Source organism: Vitis vinifera, chromosome 16 (genome assembly GCF_030704535.1).
Source record: "Vitis vinifera cultivar Pinot Noir 40024 chromosome 16, ASM3070453v1".
Lineage (NCBI taxonomy): Eukaryota > Viridiplantae > Streptophyta > Magnoliopsida > Vitales > Vitaceae > Vitis > Vitis vinifera.
In genome coordinates this window covers 21,513,974-21,529,716 of record NC_081820.1, presented here as the reverse complement: position 1 = coordinate 21,529,716, position 15,743 = coordinate 21,513,974, and the positions used below count along the sequence as shown (strand labels likewise).

General features: G+C 29.6%; 2 protein-coding genes across 2 annotated transcripts; both read left to right on the top strand.

Moving 5' to 3' along the window:
* The first annotated feature begins 1,727 nt into the window (after positions 1 to 1,727).
* Positions 1,728 to 3,265, top strand: LOC100242994 (stilbene synthase). Its single transcript, NM_001281005.1, is given in 2 exon segments — positions 1,728 to 1,905; positions 2,265 to 3,265. Coding segments are annotated over 2 exon segments (1,179 nt in total).
* Positions 3,266 to 13,621: 10,356 nt separating this feature from the next.
* VINST1 (stilbene synthase) lies at positions 13,622 to 15,164 on the top strand. The gene is given in 2 exon segments (NM_001281010.1): positions 13,622 to 13,799; positions 14,161 to 15,164. Coding segments are annotated over 2 exon segments (1,179 nt in total). The 3' UTR covers positions 15,162 to 15,164.
* Positions 15,165 to 15,743: the final 579 nt, after the last annotated feature.

Sequence of the window (15,743 nt, the reverse complement as noted above, 5' to 3'; positions counted from 1 at the left end):
TATAATAAATTAAATTAAAATTTTCAACTAAACAAAATACGTTGCAGTGTGTAAATACCAAGTCGGTGGATGAAACTTTCACATCAGCACCCATTGTTGAAATAATACTCCTAAATCGTGCTAGGAAAAGACAAATTCAACCACCATAAATGAGCTATAAGCCTACCAAGATTGAACACATGTAGATAATAAATTTTGAAAACTTTTAATCAATGGCTAATATTGGATCCACAAGCCCATGTTGTAGTTGGATATATTTTTGTTTGTTTTTTTCCTTTTAATTTTTTCATTTTTATGAAAAATAAAATTTTTAAAGAAATATATTTGATGACTTTATTTATTTATTTATTTTCTCATTTCGTTAAAATCTCAAATTCAAGAAATAAAATTTAAAATACAACATAAAACAATTTTTTAACAAATTCAAAATTTGTTTGGAAATAAAAATGGGACAAAAAATAAAATCCAAAATTCTATTCAAATTTCCCTACACTTTTACTAGTGAATATGTACATTTCTTAAATTGGCATTAGGTGGAGGGACATGCATCACTTGACTGGGTAAAAAACTTAGAAAAAAACTTAAGTTGACACGCTTAAGTGATGAATGACTGAAAAAAAAAAAAACTTAAAAAAAGCATTTAAATATTGGTAAATATTATTTTTTACAGACTTCTCTTTCAATAATTCTGTTGTTTATTAAAACAAATGTGACATTTATTTTAAACTGCTTTAATATATTTAAGAATGTTATAAAGTATTGTTAAAATGCTCTTATAGTCAATATCCACTGTCGTGGGTCCTTGAGACTTGTTCATATGCACATATGATAAATATACACGTATAATGCTATTATATGATACACACGATATTTAATTTGGGACTTTCTTATGGGTACAAATTAAAATTTATACCAATTTTTGACTTGGCAACCAACAGTTTGCAAAATTCTAATGCTGCCAAGATATTTTCGAATCAAATTTATGTGAACAAAAATTAAAGTAGTAGTTATTTTCCAAGTTATTTCGTGGATATTTGATGGAGACTTGTATTTTTGATCTACTTTTTTTATTTTTATTTTTTTTAATTTTTGAGAATCAAACGATGGCGGAATAGGTCAGATACAATGAGATATTTGTTCAATTACTTAGTGAATAGGTTAAATGACATGTGATGTTATCCTGGAGAAGAGAGATAGTGGGTTGTTGAGATTATTACTTCTAATTGAGAAATCCATCTTTGAATGACCTTGTCATGAGGAATGATGGTAGCAGCTTCCCAGCCGTTGAAAAGTCAAATGAACAAAGTATTAATTTCCAGTAAGAGGTTGGAGAAGTCTTTGTCTCTCTATATAAAAAATGTTTCTCTTTAGCCGTGACCGGATTGAATGCTCGCTCCTTTCTGTGGATGCACGCATCGTATATGGGTAGGTGAAGAACAGATAAGAATGAAGAGACAACACGCGCGAATACATAAACACCTACACATACATGTCTGAAAATCCAAAATAAACTCAAGCACACAAGCTTTGAAGCCAACTAATCATTCAAAACCCAAATTCAAATATCTAACATTAGTTATTGACCGCCAATAGATGAGAGTTGGTGAGACAGGCTATAAAAGCCCGGCACCCACAACCAGCTTTCTCAAGCCAACTCTAAGCACTTGAGTTCTCTTTCCTTCCTCAACTTAATCTTAAGCTTCAATTCAATTACGTATCTAGCATCCATGGCTTCAGTTGAGGAATTTAGAAACGCTCAACGTGCCAAGGGTCCGGCCACTATCCTAGCCATTGGCACAGCTACTCCTGACCACTGTGTCTACCAGTCTGATTATGCTGATTACTATTTCAGGGTCACTAAGAGCGAGCACATGACTGAGTTGAAGAAGAAGTTCAATCGCATATGTAAGTATATTCATGCATTAATTCTTATATACATAACATTTGTATGCATCTAAGAGTGTGTGCTATTAGGTGAGGCTCACCTCCAAGTGAATGAATGTTCCAACCTTTCTAGAGTAAAGCTTTTAGATAAATTACTTCAGGAAACTTGAAAATCATTTTACTTCGGTAACCAATATTCCTTTCATTTGACTGTAATTGATTGAAAAGCTGTTTTTTGAATCATATAGCATTGCTAGCTATAATTAAGAATACCCTTTTATACTTTCTTCAATGTTAAATGCATGTTGATCATCTTGAACAATATACTATATGACTTGTTGATTGGTAAAACTAATGTGTTCATGTTACTTCATTTACAGGTGACAAATCAATGATCAAGAAGCGTTACATTCACTTGACCGAAGAAATGCTTGAGGAGCACCCAAACATTGGTGCTTATATGGCTCCATCTCTTAACATACGCCAAGAGATTATCACTGCTGAGGTACCTAGACTTGGTAGGGATGCAGCATTGAAGGCTCTTAAAGAGTGGGGCCAACCAAAGTCCAAGATCACCCATCTTGTATTTTGTACAACCTCCGGTGTAGAAATGCCCGGTGCGGATTACAAACTCGCTAATCTCTTAGGTCTTGAAACATCGGTTAGAAGGGTGATGTTGTACCATCAAGGGTGCTATGCAGGTGGAACTGTCCTTCGAACTGCTAAGGATCTTGCAGAAAATAATGCAGGAGCACGAGTTCTTGTGGTGTGCTCTGAGATCACTGTTGTTACATTCCGTGGCCCTTCCGAAGATGCTTTGGACTCTTTAGTTGGCCAAGCCCTTTTTGGTGATGGGTCTTCAGCTGTGATTGTTGGATCAGATCCAGATGTCTCGATTGAACGACCACTCTTCCAACTTGTTTCAGCAGCCCAAACATTTATTCCTAATTCAGCAGGAGCCATTGCCGGAAACTTACGTGAGGTGGGGCTCACCTTTCATTTGTGGCCCAATGTGCCTACTTTGATTTCTGAGAACATAGAGAAATGCTTGACCCAGGCTTTTGACCCACTTGGTATTAGCGATTGGAACTCGTTATTTTGGATTGCTCACCCAGGTGGCCCTGCAATTCTCGATGCAGTTGAAGCAAAACTCAATTTAGAGAAAAAGAAACTCGAAGCAACTAGGCATGTGTTAAGTGAGTACGGTAACATGTCAAGTGCATGTGTGTTGTTTATTTTGGATGAGATGAGAAAGAAATCCTTGAAGGGGGAAAATGCTACCACAGGTGAAGGATTGGATTGGGGAGTATTATTCGGTTTTGGGCCGGGCTTGACCATCGAAACTGTTGTGCTGCATAGCATTCCTACAGTTACAAATTAAGAGAAATAAAAGAGAATGGTTTACCCTTCAATGCAGTAATGTATCAAATAGGAGTTAGCAAAGGTATTTATCTCCGAAATTGATAATACTCTTATAGTATTTTATTACTTTGCTAAATTTGGATTTGTACTTGAGTCATTGTTAGACTTTCTTTGTGATGAGCTCAAACTCAAATGATGAGTTTGAAGTTCCCAGTGCTTCATTATCTTAAATATTCCTCAAACATTGTATTAATGTTGTGTTCATGTGAATCTTATTTAAAAATAAATAAAAGAAATAATGGTTTATTTGATAGCTTTAGTTGGAATTGAGTTGATTTCTCATTTGTTGGTCTTTGAAAGCTTGTAAATGTTGGGAAGTGTCTCAAATTTGATCTTAATTGAAAAATATTTATTTTTATAAAAATTATTATATAAAATACTTTCTAAATTCATATGTGATGTATTTAGATGCCTTGTAAAATAAGGAATGTTAGTGGGAATATCTTAATAAATATTTTAAGTCATGAGGGGAAAATGTTATAAAAAAGATGAGTTTGTGAAGATTATATGTGATAGATAAAAATGTGAGAAAGAGTGTGAGAGATACCCATTAGAGCAATACTTCTCGCAATTCAGGGATGTGAGGAAGAGTGGCAGACACTCGATGGAATAAAACGATTTGTGGTTCAAGGTGAGAATATAAGGAATGAGAAAACATTGAATATTTCATAACCCAAGAATTGTGTCCGTTTTTATCCTCTATAATAATTTATATCGTAAAATGAAAAATTATTTCTCAACCATGAAGTGTGCATGGTTAATTGAACCACCACGTTAAAACATCATATAATTTAATATGTGGATGACTTCATTTTATTTTCTTCTAGTAATATGTTTACATTAAATTAAAACTCTGGCTCGCCCCACAGTAAAATCATATAAAGCTCAATTCAATTTGAGTACACATAGAATGGAATTAACCTCATTTTACTCTATTAATTGTACAACTGAAACACACTCCTGCTAAAGAGCAGTGGCTCAGTTACAAAGTTCATTCTCTTTGCATGGATGATTTCACTCCACGTTTTTCTAGAATAGCAAAATATATCACCAAAACATTTTTCTAAAACCCCAAAATATATTATCATAATATATCTTTTGGAAACAGTTTTGAAAAGATCAGCTACAATGTATGTTTTATATTCCATTTTTTAATTTTTTTTTTTTTTTTTTTTTTTTTATGTTTTTGAAGTTAAAAAGAGGAAAATATGATATTAATTGACTCAATATTGAATCTAATTAATATATTAAATCTTACTTTATTCAAAGTCCATTTACTTAATAAATTTTTTTTGGAGAAGTTACAATAAGTTGTTCATACTTCGTCCATAGGAAGTGAAGCAAAATATGCATGCTAAAATAGAAAAATTGGAATATTTTTACCAAGATGCAATAGGAGAGGGATATACATGTTTCTAATACATTAATTTCTATGTTGTTTATCAGAAATGATTTAAAATTTAGTTTTTTTTTTTTTTTAAATTAAGGTTGTATTTGGATTTGAGAAAGTATTAAGGAAAGAAAAAACTATTAAGAAAAATAATTTTCTCAAATTTGGTTTTACCATATAAAATATAAAAGCAAATAAAATATAATTAAATTAATTAAAAACACTTATATATTTTAATATTTTTTTATTCAGTTAAAATAAGAAAAATAAATTTAAAGTAATAGATAAAAATATTTATTAATTTTAAACTTATTTATTTATTTATTTTTATTGTTTCTTCATACAGTTTCTCTTTAGTTTATTTCCTTAACGTTTTACCTCAAACTTTTGACAAACTACACATAACCTAAATAAATTCGTTTACATCGATTATAGAAACAGTTTTAAGAAATTAAATATTAAATTAAGAAAGCTCTTTCAAGTCAAGTTAGAGGCGGTCAACAGTCCATAGTCCTCACCAACCAATGCTGCTCCAACCAACCAAATGTCAATGCTACCGACGACGGATGGTAGTTTCCTATTGGAATTATTTGCAAGATGAGACGCATGACAAGACAATTACCATGTTGTTCATCACACAATTAGTAAAAATTTCTCCAAAATTTTGTTGTTCATCACACAAGAGTGAGTTGTATGGATTTGAACCCTCCAATCCCTGGTATGATCTTTTCTTTTTTCATAGCATTATCTCTCCCTCATCTTTCTAGCATAAATGGAACAAATTATTATATTTTTATTTTTCTTTCATTCAATTCTTGCTGGTTAAATGAGACTAATTATTATCCTTCCCTTCCCTTAATATTATATATATATATATATATATATATATATATATATATATATATATATATTTTCAATCAGTTCTTGCTACCCTCACTCACCCAAACCTCACTACCATCTTCTAATCATAAGATGATCACTAAAGACTAAACCGAATAGGGAAAAAGCATCCAATACTATAAGGTGTCTTGGAACCTATTGTGAATGCCCCAAACCCAATTTAGGGGTAAAATTGTAATTTAAAAATTAATAATTAGTTAAAGTAATTTAATAAAAGTAAAAATATCTTTTTATATTTAAAATCCCTGTATATATTAGGTTTTTCCTATCTTCTCTATTCAAAAAATCATTTTACACCGAGATCAGAGAGTATAGGGTTGAAGATTTGGAGGTTTAGAGTTTGAAGATCAATTTTTCAGGTAAGATTTTAATCCTTAAATTAATATTTTATTTTCGCTAATTAGTTTTAAAAACTTTAGATATTCTTTGAAAGATTTCAATCTAGATTAGGGTTTGTTAAATTAATTTTTAGATCAAAAAATTGAAAATTTATGAATGTGGATTAATTTGTAATGAAAATAGGAAAATTTAGAAAACTTCAATTAAATAGAAAACAAAATCAATGGAAGAAAAGAAATTTTAGATTTAGAAAATAAATAAACAAATCATTTGTGTAGACTTTAGATTTGAAAAATAATAATAATAATAATAATAATTGGAGTACACATGTGTTGCCAAGGTGTTGACTTAGGCATTGAAAAAGATTTTATATGTAAATATATTATTATAATAATAAATAATGAGAAGAAACATGAGACTTACTGTTTTATTCTTAGGACTTTGTGCGTGTAATGAAGATATGAGGGTAATGGATTGGTTATGTAATTTGAAAATTAATAAAAATTATAATATTTAGTTTTAAGCTAACAAAGGAAATATTAATAATAATAATAGTTTCCTATATAGGTTTTAATTTAATTTAAGTATATAAATAAATAAATAGTGAGGGTAAGATTAGGAAAGAAAATGAATTTTACAATAATTTGGAAACTCACTAAATTAATTTATTATTGTTTAGGAAGTTGAAAATAATATTGGATGGTAATAATTTTAAAATGAGAAATTAATTAGGATCCCTAATACTAAATAAAATATTTTTAAGATTGTCAAATATATATATATATATATATATATATATATATATATATATTTAGATAAATAATCAATAATTAATATTGTGTATGATATTATGTTAGGTGAGAAGAAAATTTTCAGAGTTAAATACTTCAAGATTTTGAGTGCTTCTTCAAGGTAAGGGAAATTAATGCAAATTTTTACAGAAGAAAATAATTTCCTTTTTATATTGTATTTTGAAAAGTGTAAAAATATTATTTTTATCTTTTTGCATGGATCAAATATATGTTTTGTATGGAAAGTATATTTGAGAATCTTTTTTGTTTATTTATGAAAAGTGAAATTTTTTGGAGATATGATATTTTGTTTTGCAAGTTTGAATTAATGAAATGAAGTGTTTGACTCTAGTTCCTATGGTAGGGTCAACGGGTTATAATTGTTGACATTTCTATGACTCTAATCAACGGGTTATAATAGTTGATATTATATGGCCCTAGTCAACGAGTTCTAATAGTTGACCTTATGACCCCTAGTCAACGGGTTATAATTGTTGACTTTTGGTTTTGTTCACCTTAAATGGAACAAATTTGAAACTAGTCACTCATTTGTGAAGTCCCACCTAATTAGGCACCATTTGTTATTTGATAACCAGAGTAAGATATTTTGAATGCATTTGATTTGGTTTTGATGAGAAATTGTTTTGAAATGGATATGAGAAAGTTTGTTGAAAAGTTTGAATATATTAGTATTTTGAACTCAAAAGTTTTTTTTTTATGAAAATAAGTATATGTTATATTTCCTATTTGCAAACATGATTACAAATGTTTGATCCATGAAGCTGCATTGATGTTCCTTATTGAGCTTTAAGCTCATGCCCCTTTCGTTGATAATTTTTCAAGTACTCTCAGTTCGGGCGAGGAGTGATGGCTAGGCTGGGGAAATTTTTCTTTGTTAGGATTTTGGTTCAAACTTTATTTTGGACATTGTTTAGATGTTAAAATTTATTTTTCGTTTAAATTATTTGAATTTGGAGTTATTTGGACAATAACACTCTAGTTGATGTATTAGTTTTTTTTTAAAAAAGTTGATGCTCTGAGACTTTAGAATTTTGTCCTACTACTCTGAATAGGAATTTGGTAATTGGTAAATTTCTTTCCAGTTGCAATACGAATGTTTGTGTTATTTCCACTTTAAGCCTTTGGGCTTGAGGTGTGAAATGACCGTCATGCCCTTGAAGTGGGTTTTGGGGCGTGACATACTAACTATAAAAAAGGCTCTTTTAGATCCCAATTGGAAACGAGCCATGGAGGTAGTGTAAACAACAAGACCTACTAACTTTAAAAAGAAATCCCAATAAGCGATTAACAAGTATAAGGCTTGCTTAATTGGAAAAGGCTATATTCAACAATTAGGATTTGACTTCTTAGAAACTTTTAGCCCTGAGGTTAAACCTATAATGATTCCAATAATTCTATCCATATCCATCACAAATTCTTGGTGTATTAAACAATTAGATCTATGCATTTCTTAATGGAGACTTACATAAGCAGGTATTCATAAAGCAACCACTAGGATTTCAGGATTTCTTTGTGCAGGATAGAAACCACCTTGTTTATCATTTGCAAAAACTTGGTCTTTTTCTTCCAAAGGCTCATCTTATTTGGTGTGACAATATTAGTGCTGCCATGCTGGCCACCAATCCTATCTTCCATACTTGTACAAAGCATATTGAGATTGACTAAGAGAGGAAATGATGCAACATGCCCTTCATATTCATTATGAGCTTACATAGGATCAAGTAGTTGATATACTTGCAAAAGGTATATCCTCATTGTGATTTCATTGTTGACTGTCCAACTTCACATTGGAGTCTTATTTCACTTGCGAGGGGTGTTAGACAGAATATGATGTAAATGCAAAGTATAGTAGAATTCTCTCAAATTCTTCTCCCACAATCTGCTGCCAAACCATCATCATTGGGTCATAATAGATCTTTAAGTGATTTGAAATCATCCACTTTTAATATTTGGGAGTTCTGCCGACAAAAAAGACAAGATGGGCCTCGAGAAAGCAAAACTAACAAGAACCCATCAAAGTAGCCCTCATTCTATCAATAATAACCTGTGTATGAACCTTTCATTATGGTATCTGATACAAGCATCAATTTCTGCTCAAGTTTATGAAGTACAGGCTTCATGGTTGAAGACGATGGCTCACCAACATATTTACCATCCCATTAGTTGATATAAGGCATAACTTGATATGCTAAAGTGATGAGTAAAAGTGGGAGAAAAACTTTAAAAAAAAAAACCCGTCTAATTAGCATTTAAAATATTAGGAAGTGATGCACGCGACATTTAAATATTTTGTAGAGACTTCTCCTTAACAATTCTGTTGTTTATTGAACCACATGTGACCTTTATTATTATTTTTTTGGGACAATTGTGTTTTGAGCCCAACTGGGCTCAAAAATTAACATTTGGTCCATATAACTTACATAATTAATGGAAATGATATAAGATATTAAGAAACCAATATACCCTTCAAATATCTATATATTACCTTTTAAGGATATAAAATAGTGATGGACTAAAATACCTAATGACCTTTCACATAAGCTTTTTTAAAATTTAGATTTTAACAATTTTCATACCACTATTCACGCAACCATAATAATTCTATTTTAACAATTTAAAATTTTCATTGTTTTTAATTTTTTTATAAATAATTGAAAATCAACATTATTTTCTATTTTAAATTATAAATAAAAAAAATTATGTTCAAAAACTATTTTAAAAAATACTTTCTAAAAAAATGGTAATATGATTTATATTTTTTATATTTTCTTTTTGAAAAAATATTTAATTAACAAATGAAAAATATTTTTAAAAATAAAAATTGAAAACCTTGTTTAGTACTATTTTTTATATGAAAATAATAAAAAGAATTAAATTTTATTAATTGATTATCCATTTTTTTTCCATTAGTCATTTTAATAAAAAAATAAAAAAATATAGTATGTTTACAATTAAACAAAGGAATTGATCAATTATGTGTTTTTTGTGTGACTATCTTTTACATGAAAAATAATTAAATAACTAAATTATATATATTTATTACTCTTTTTAATTTTATTTTCTTTATTTATTTTTTATCTAATAGAAAATTTTAATATATCCATAATTAACAAAGTAATAGATTAATTGTGCACATTTTGATATATTAAAATAAATTACTTTCTAATTTAAATAAATAAAATGAAATAAATAAATAAATAAATTTGGGGTTATTTCTATTTTTTAACATATCTTATATTAAAATTTTTTATGGTTAAATAAATTTTTTATTATTTTTTTAATTCCAAAAATAAAATGAAATAAATAAATAAATTTGGTATTTTCTAACTGATCTTATATTCATATTTCTTATGGTTAAATAATTTTTTTATTCTTTTTTCTTTATTTCCAAAAATAAAAGGAAATAAATAAATAAATTTGGCTTAAATAATAGTTTTTAAGTAATTTCTTTGTTTTATTTTTAATTATATTTTGCATTGAAAATAAAATAAAATGACATTTTATTTGTTTTAACTATTTTAAATGTCAAACTATTGGGAACATAGTTTACATACTCATGTGAATATAATTTATGCATATATATGAAATTTATACCATTATACAAGGTTATTACACTAATTATATAAGGGGTGTACAAGACTGTACATTTTGAACAACTTTTTTTTTTTTTCTTGTCATCTAAGGATTATACGCTCTCCTACCACAAATTCTTTTATTTCATGTACTTTATTTAACTCGCACATAATAAGTCAAATACTTACCTTAATAATTATGTTTAGGGAAAAATTTTGTTTTTACGTTTTATATCATTTTTTTAAATTAAACCATTGGAAACATGGTTCACACATCATATGTGGCACATAATGTATGCATATTGATAAAATTTGCACCATTGTACAAGGGTGTTATACTAACTATACAAGGTCAATGTTCAATTGGACAAGATAAATATTCTAACTGTACAAGACAAATATTCTAATTATACAAGGGGTATACAAGGCTATCCTTTGTGAAAGATTTCAATCAATTTTGGACAACTTTTTTTTTGTCTTGTCATATAAGGATTGCACACTCTCAAGGTACACATTCCTCTATCACACACTCATCTTATGCACTTTATTTAACTCGCATACGACAATTCGAATACTTATCCCATTAATGATGTTTGAGAGAAAATTTTGTTTTTCCATCTTCCACTATTTTTTGAACAAAACCAATGAAAACATGGTTAATCTATCTATGGTTACACATTGAGTAGGGGGTATATGAATTTTGAGTCACTGTACAAGGTATTTACACTAAATGTACATAATAAATATACTACTGTACAAGAGTGTACAAGACTATTATTTGTGAAGGATTTTAAGCGATTTTGAAAAACTTGTTTGTTTATTTCCCCTAATTGAGGATAGATGACATTCTTTACACACATTGGTTAAGCATACATTCATCTCATGCACTTTATCTAACTTGTATATGGTCATTTGAATAAGTACCTTACTTATGATGATTGTAAAACAAAATTATACAACAATTTTTCTTCTTTTTTAAAACAAAACCAATGCAAACATGGTTAACCGACTTATTGTCAGATATTCATGAGATGATGTATAAAATTTGAGTTATTGTACAAGGGTATTACACTAACTGTACAAGACAAATTTACTAATTGTATAAGGGTGTACAAGACTACTTTTTGTTAAGGATTTCAAGTGATTTTGAAAAACTTTTCCATTTTTTTCCACTCAAGGATTTTTCCGCACTCAAATTCTCTCACTAAAGAATTGTTTTGAATTTTATTTTTAAATTTCATCATCAAAATTTTGTAATTGCATATTTTGTTTTGGTAGTTTTAGCAATGTTCTTTCTTTCCACTATATATATATATATATATATATATATATATATATTTGGGTGAAATTTTATCCAAATGAATGTATATTTAAAATTATAATCATATTTATCAAATTTTTTACTAAAATTATCTTTAATTCTTTTAATATATTTATACTTATTTATTTAAAAAGTGAAAAACTAATTTTTTTTTGTAAACATGTTTTATTACCTTTCAAGTAAAAAATTAGATAAGTTTGAAAGTCAATAAAAAAATTAAATACCACTTTCAATAATTTTTAGATAAAATTTTATATAATATATTTTATTTGAAATTTAATTTCTAAAGTTTCACTAAAAAATTGTATTGACAATTTTCTTATTATGAGTCAAAATACTTTACATTAGTCTATCTAGATAAGAAAAATTATTAATATAATATTAGAACTTCTTATTTTTTTTTCAATAAATTTATCTTTAAAAATTTTTTAAAATAAAAAGATTAAAAATTAAAAAGTTAATATATATATATATAATAAGAGTGAAGTGATAGTCTCAATTTAAATTTTTTTTAAAATATGGTTAATGTAGAAAATATAAAAAATAATTAAAAATAAGAGAAAAGTACAAATGAAAGGGCAATATAAATTTAAAATAAAAATGAAAATTAAACTAAAAGATAAATACAAAAAGATAAAAAATATTTGGATGAAAAATCCCAAAATTTTTATCCTTACTTATAATAAGAGTAAAAAAATTCAATATCTTTAAAAAAGAAAAAAAAAGAAAAAGAAAAACATTATTGCTTTTTATTTGACATAAAATAAAAATAGAGATTGGAAGAAAAAGAAAAAGAAAAAGTTAGAAATGAGTAATACTTAATAGGGAATAGAAAAAGGGAAAAAAAAAAAATTGAAATTCACACTTACTATGTGCCTAGATAAGGGTTAAGGGTATTTTAGGGATTAATGAAGAATAATATCCTTCTTCTCAATTTTCAGACTTGTTTTGAGTGTTGGGCTTAATTATGTAAGATATATGGACCGGATATTAATTTTTGGGCCCAATTGGGCCAAAACACAATTCTCCCTTGAGAGGCACATATTTGATTTGCGACTTTCTTATGAGTACAAATTTAAATCTATATCAAATTTTGACTTGACAACCAAAAGTTTGCCATGGATATATTTTCGAATCAAATTTATGTATTTATTTTCCAAGTTATTTCGTGGATATTTGATGGAGACTTGTATTTTTAATCTACTTGTCTTTCTTATTTTTTATTTAAAAAATAAATAAAAATCGAAATAGGTTAAATAAAAATGAATTTAAAAATGAGTTTAAAAATTCAAAATAGGTTAAATAAAAACCGAAATGAATTTAAAAAATCAAACGAATGCCCAGCAACTTATAAATCACGAAATAGGTTAAATAAAAATGAGATATTTCTTAAATAACAACATGTGATGTTATTCTGGAGAAGAAAGAGTGTATTATGTATTGGGTTGTTGAGACTATTATTTATTACTTCAAATTTAGAAATCCAACTTTGAATGACCTTTTCATCAAGAAAGTTGGTGGCAGCTTCCCACCAGTGGAAAAGTCAAATGAACAAAGTATTAATTTCCAGTAAGAGGTTGGAAAAGTCTTTATCTCTCTACATAAAAAAATGCTTCTCTTCGGCCGTAACCAGATTGAGTGCTCTCTCCTTCCTATGGACCCATTCATCGTATATGGGTAGGTGAAGAACAGTGAAGAACGAAGAAACAACACGCGCGAATACATAAACACATACACATACATGTCTGAAAATCCAAAATAAACTCAAGCACACAAACTTTGACGCCGTCTGATCATTCAAAACCCAAATTCAAATATCTAACATTGTTTATTAACTGCCAATGGATGCGAGTTGGTGAGGCAGAGGTTATAAAAGCCTGACACTCACACCCAGCTTTCTCAAGCCAACTCCAAGCACTTGAGTTCTCTTTCCTTCCTCAACTTAATCTTAAGCTTCAATTTCAGTACGTATCTGGCATCCATGGCTTCAATCGAGGAATTTAGAAACGCTCAACGTGCCAAGGGTCCGGCCACCATCCTAGCCATTGGCACAGCTACCCCCGACCACTGTGTCTACCAGTCTGATTATGCTGATTACTATTTCAGGGTCACTAAGAGCGAGCACATGACTGAGTTGAAGAAGAAGTTCAATCGCATATGTAAGTACATTCATGCATCAATTTCTTACATGCATAACACTTCTATACATATGCGAGTGTGTGCTATTAGGTGAGGCTCACCTCCAAGCGAATGAATGTTCCAACCTTTCTGGAGTAAAGCTTTTAGATAAATTACTTGAGGAAACTTGAAAATCATTTTACTTTAGTCACCAATATTCCTTTCATCCGACTGTAATGGCTTGAAGAGCTGTTTTTTTGAATCATATAGCATTGCTAGCTATAATTAAGAATACCCTTTTATACTTTCTTCAATGTTAAATGCATGTTGATCATCTTGAACAATATACTATATGACTTTTCGATTGGTAAAACTAATGTGTTCATGTTACTTCATTTACAGGTGACAAATCAATGATCAAGAAGCGTTACATTCACTTGACCGAAGAAATGCTTGAGGAGCACCCAAACATTGGTGCTTATATGGCTCCATCTCTTAACATACGCCAAGAGATTATCACTGCTGAGGTACCTAGACTTGGTAGGGAAGCAGCATTGAAGGCTCTTAAAGAGTGGGGCCAACCAAAGTCTAAGATCACCCATCTTGTATTTTGTACAACCTCCGGTGTAGAAATGCCCGGTGCGGATTACAAACTCGCTAATCTCTTAGGTCTTGAAACATCGGTTAGAAGGGTGATGTTGTACCATCAAGGGTGCTATGCAGGTGGAACTGTCCTTCGAACTGCTAAGGATCTTGCAGAAAATAATGCAGGAGCACGAGTTCTTGTGGTGTGCTCTGAGATCACTGTTGTTACATTCCGTGGCCCTTCCGAAGATGCTTTGGACTCTTTAGTTGGCCAAGCCCTTTTTGGTGATGGGTCTTCAGCTGTGATTGTTGGATCAGATCCAGATGTCTCGATTGAACGACCACTCTTCCAACTTGTTTCAGCAGCCCAAACATTTATTCCTAATTCAGCAGGAGCCATTGCCGGAAACTTACGTGAGGTGGGGCTCACCTTTCATTTGTGGCCCAATGTGCCTACTTTGATTTCTGAGAACATAGAGAAATGCTTGACCCAGGCTTTTGACCCACTTGGTATTAGCGATTGGAACTCGTTATTTTGGATTGCTCACCCAGGTGGCCCTGCAATTCTCGATGCAGTTGAAGCAAAACTCAATTTAGAGAAAAAGAAACTCGAAGCAACTAGGCATGTGTTAAGTGAGTACGGTAACATGTCAAGTGCATGTGTGTTGTTTATTTTGGATGAGATGAGAAAGAAATCCCTAAAGGGGGAAAAAGCCACCACTGGTGAAGGATTGGATTGGGGAGTACTATTTGGTTTTGGGCCAGGCTTGACCATCGAAACTGTTGTGCTACATAGCATTCCTACGGTTACAAATTAAGTGAGGTAAAGAAGAATGGTCATTCTCCCTTTAATGTTGTATTGTATCAAATAGGAGTTAATAAAGGTATTTATCTCCGAAATTGATAATACTCTTATAGTATTTTATTACTTCAAGTCATTGTTAGACTTTCTTTGTGATGAGCTCAAACTAAAAGGATGAGTTTGAAGTTCTCAATGTTTCATTATCTTAAGGATTCCTCAAACATTGTATTAATGTTGTGTTCATATGAATCTTATTTAAAAGTAAATAAAAGAAATAATGGATTATTTGATAGCTTTAGCGGGTATTGAGTTGGTTTCTCATTTGTTGGTATTTGAAAGCTTGTAAATGTTGGGAAGTATCTCAAATTCCTAATTGGAATATATTTCTTTTTATAAAAAATATTTTCTAAATTCATGTGTGATGGTATTTAAATGCCTCATAGAATAAAGAATGCTAGTTCCTATATCTTAATAAATATTCTAGATCATGAGGGGAAAATATTATGAAAAAAATATGAGCTTGTGAAGACTATGTGTGATGGATAAAAATATAAGAAAGAGTGAGAGATACCTAGTAGAGCAAAACTTCTTGTAGTTC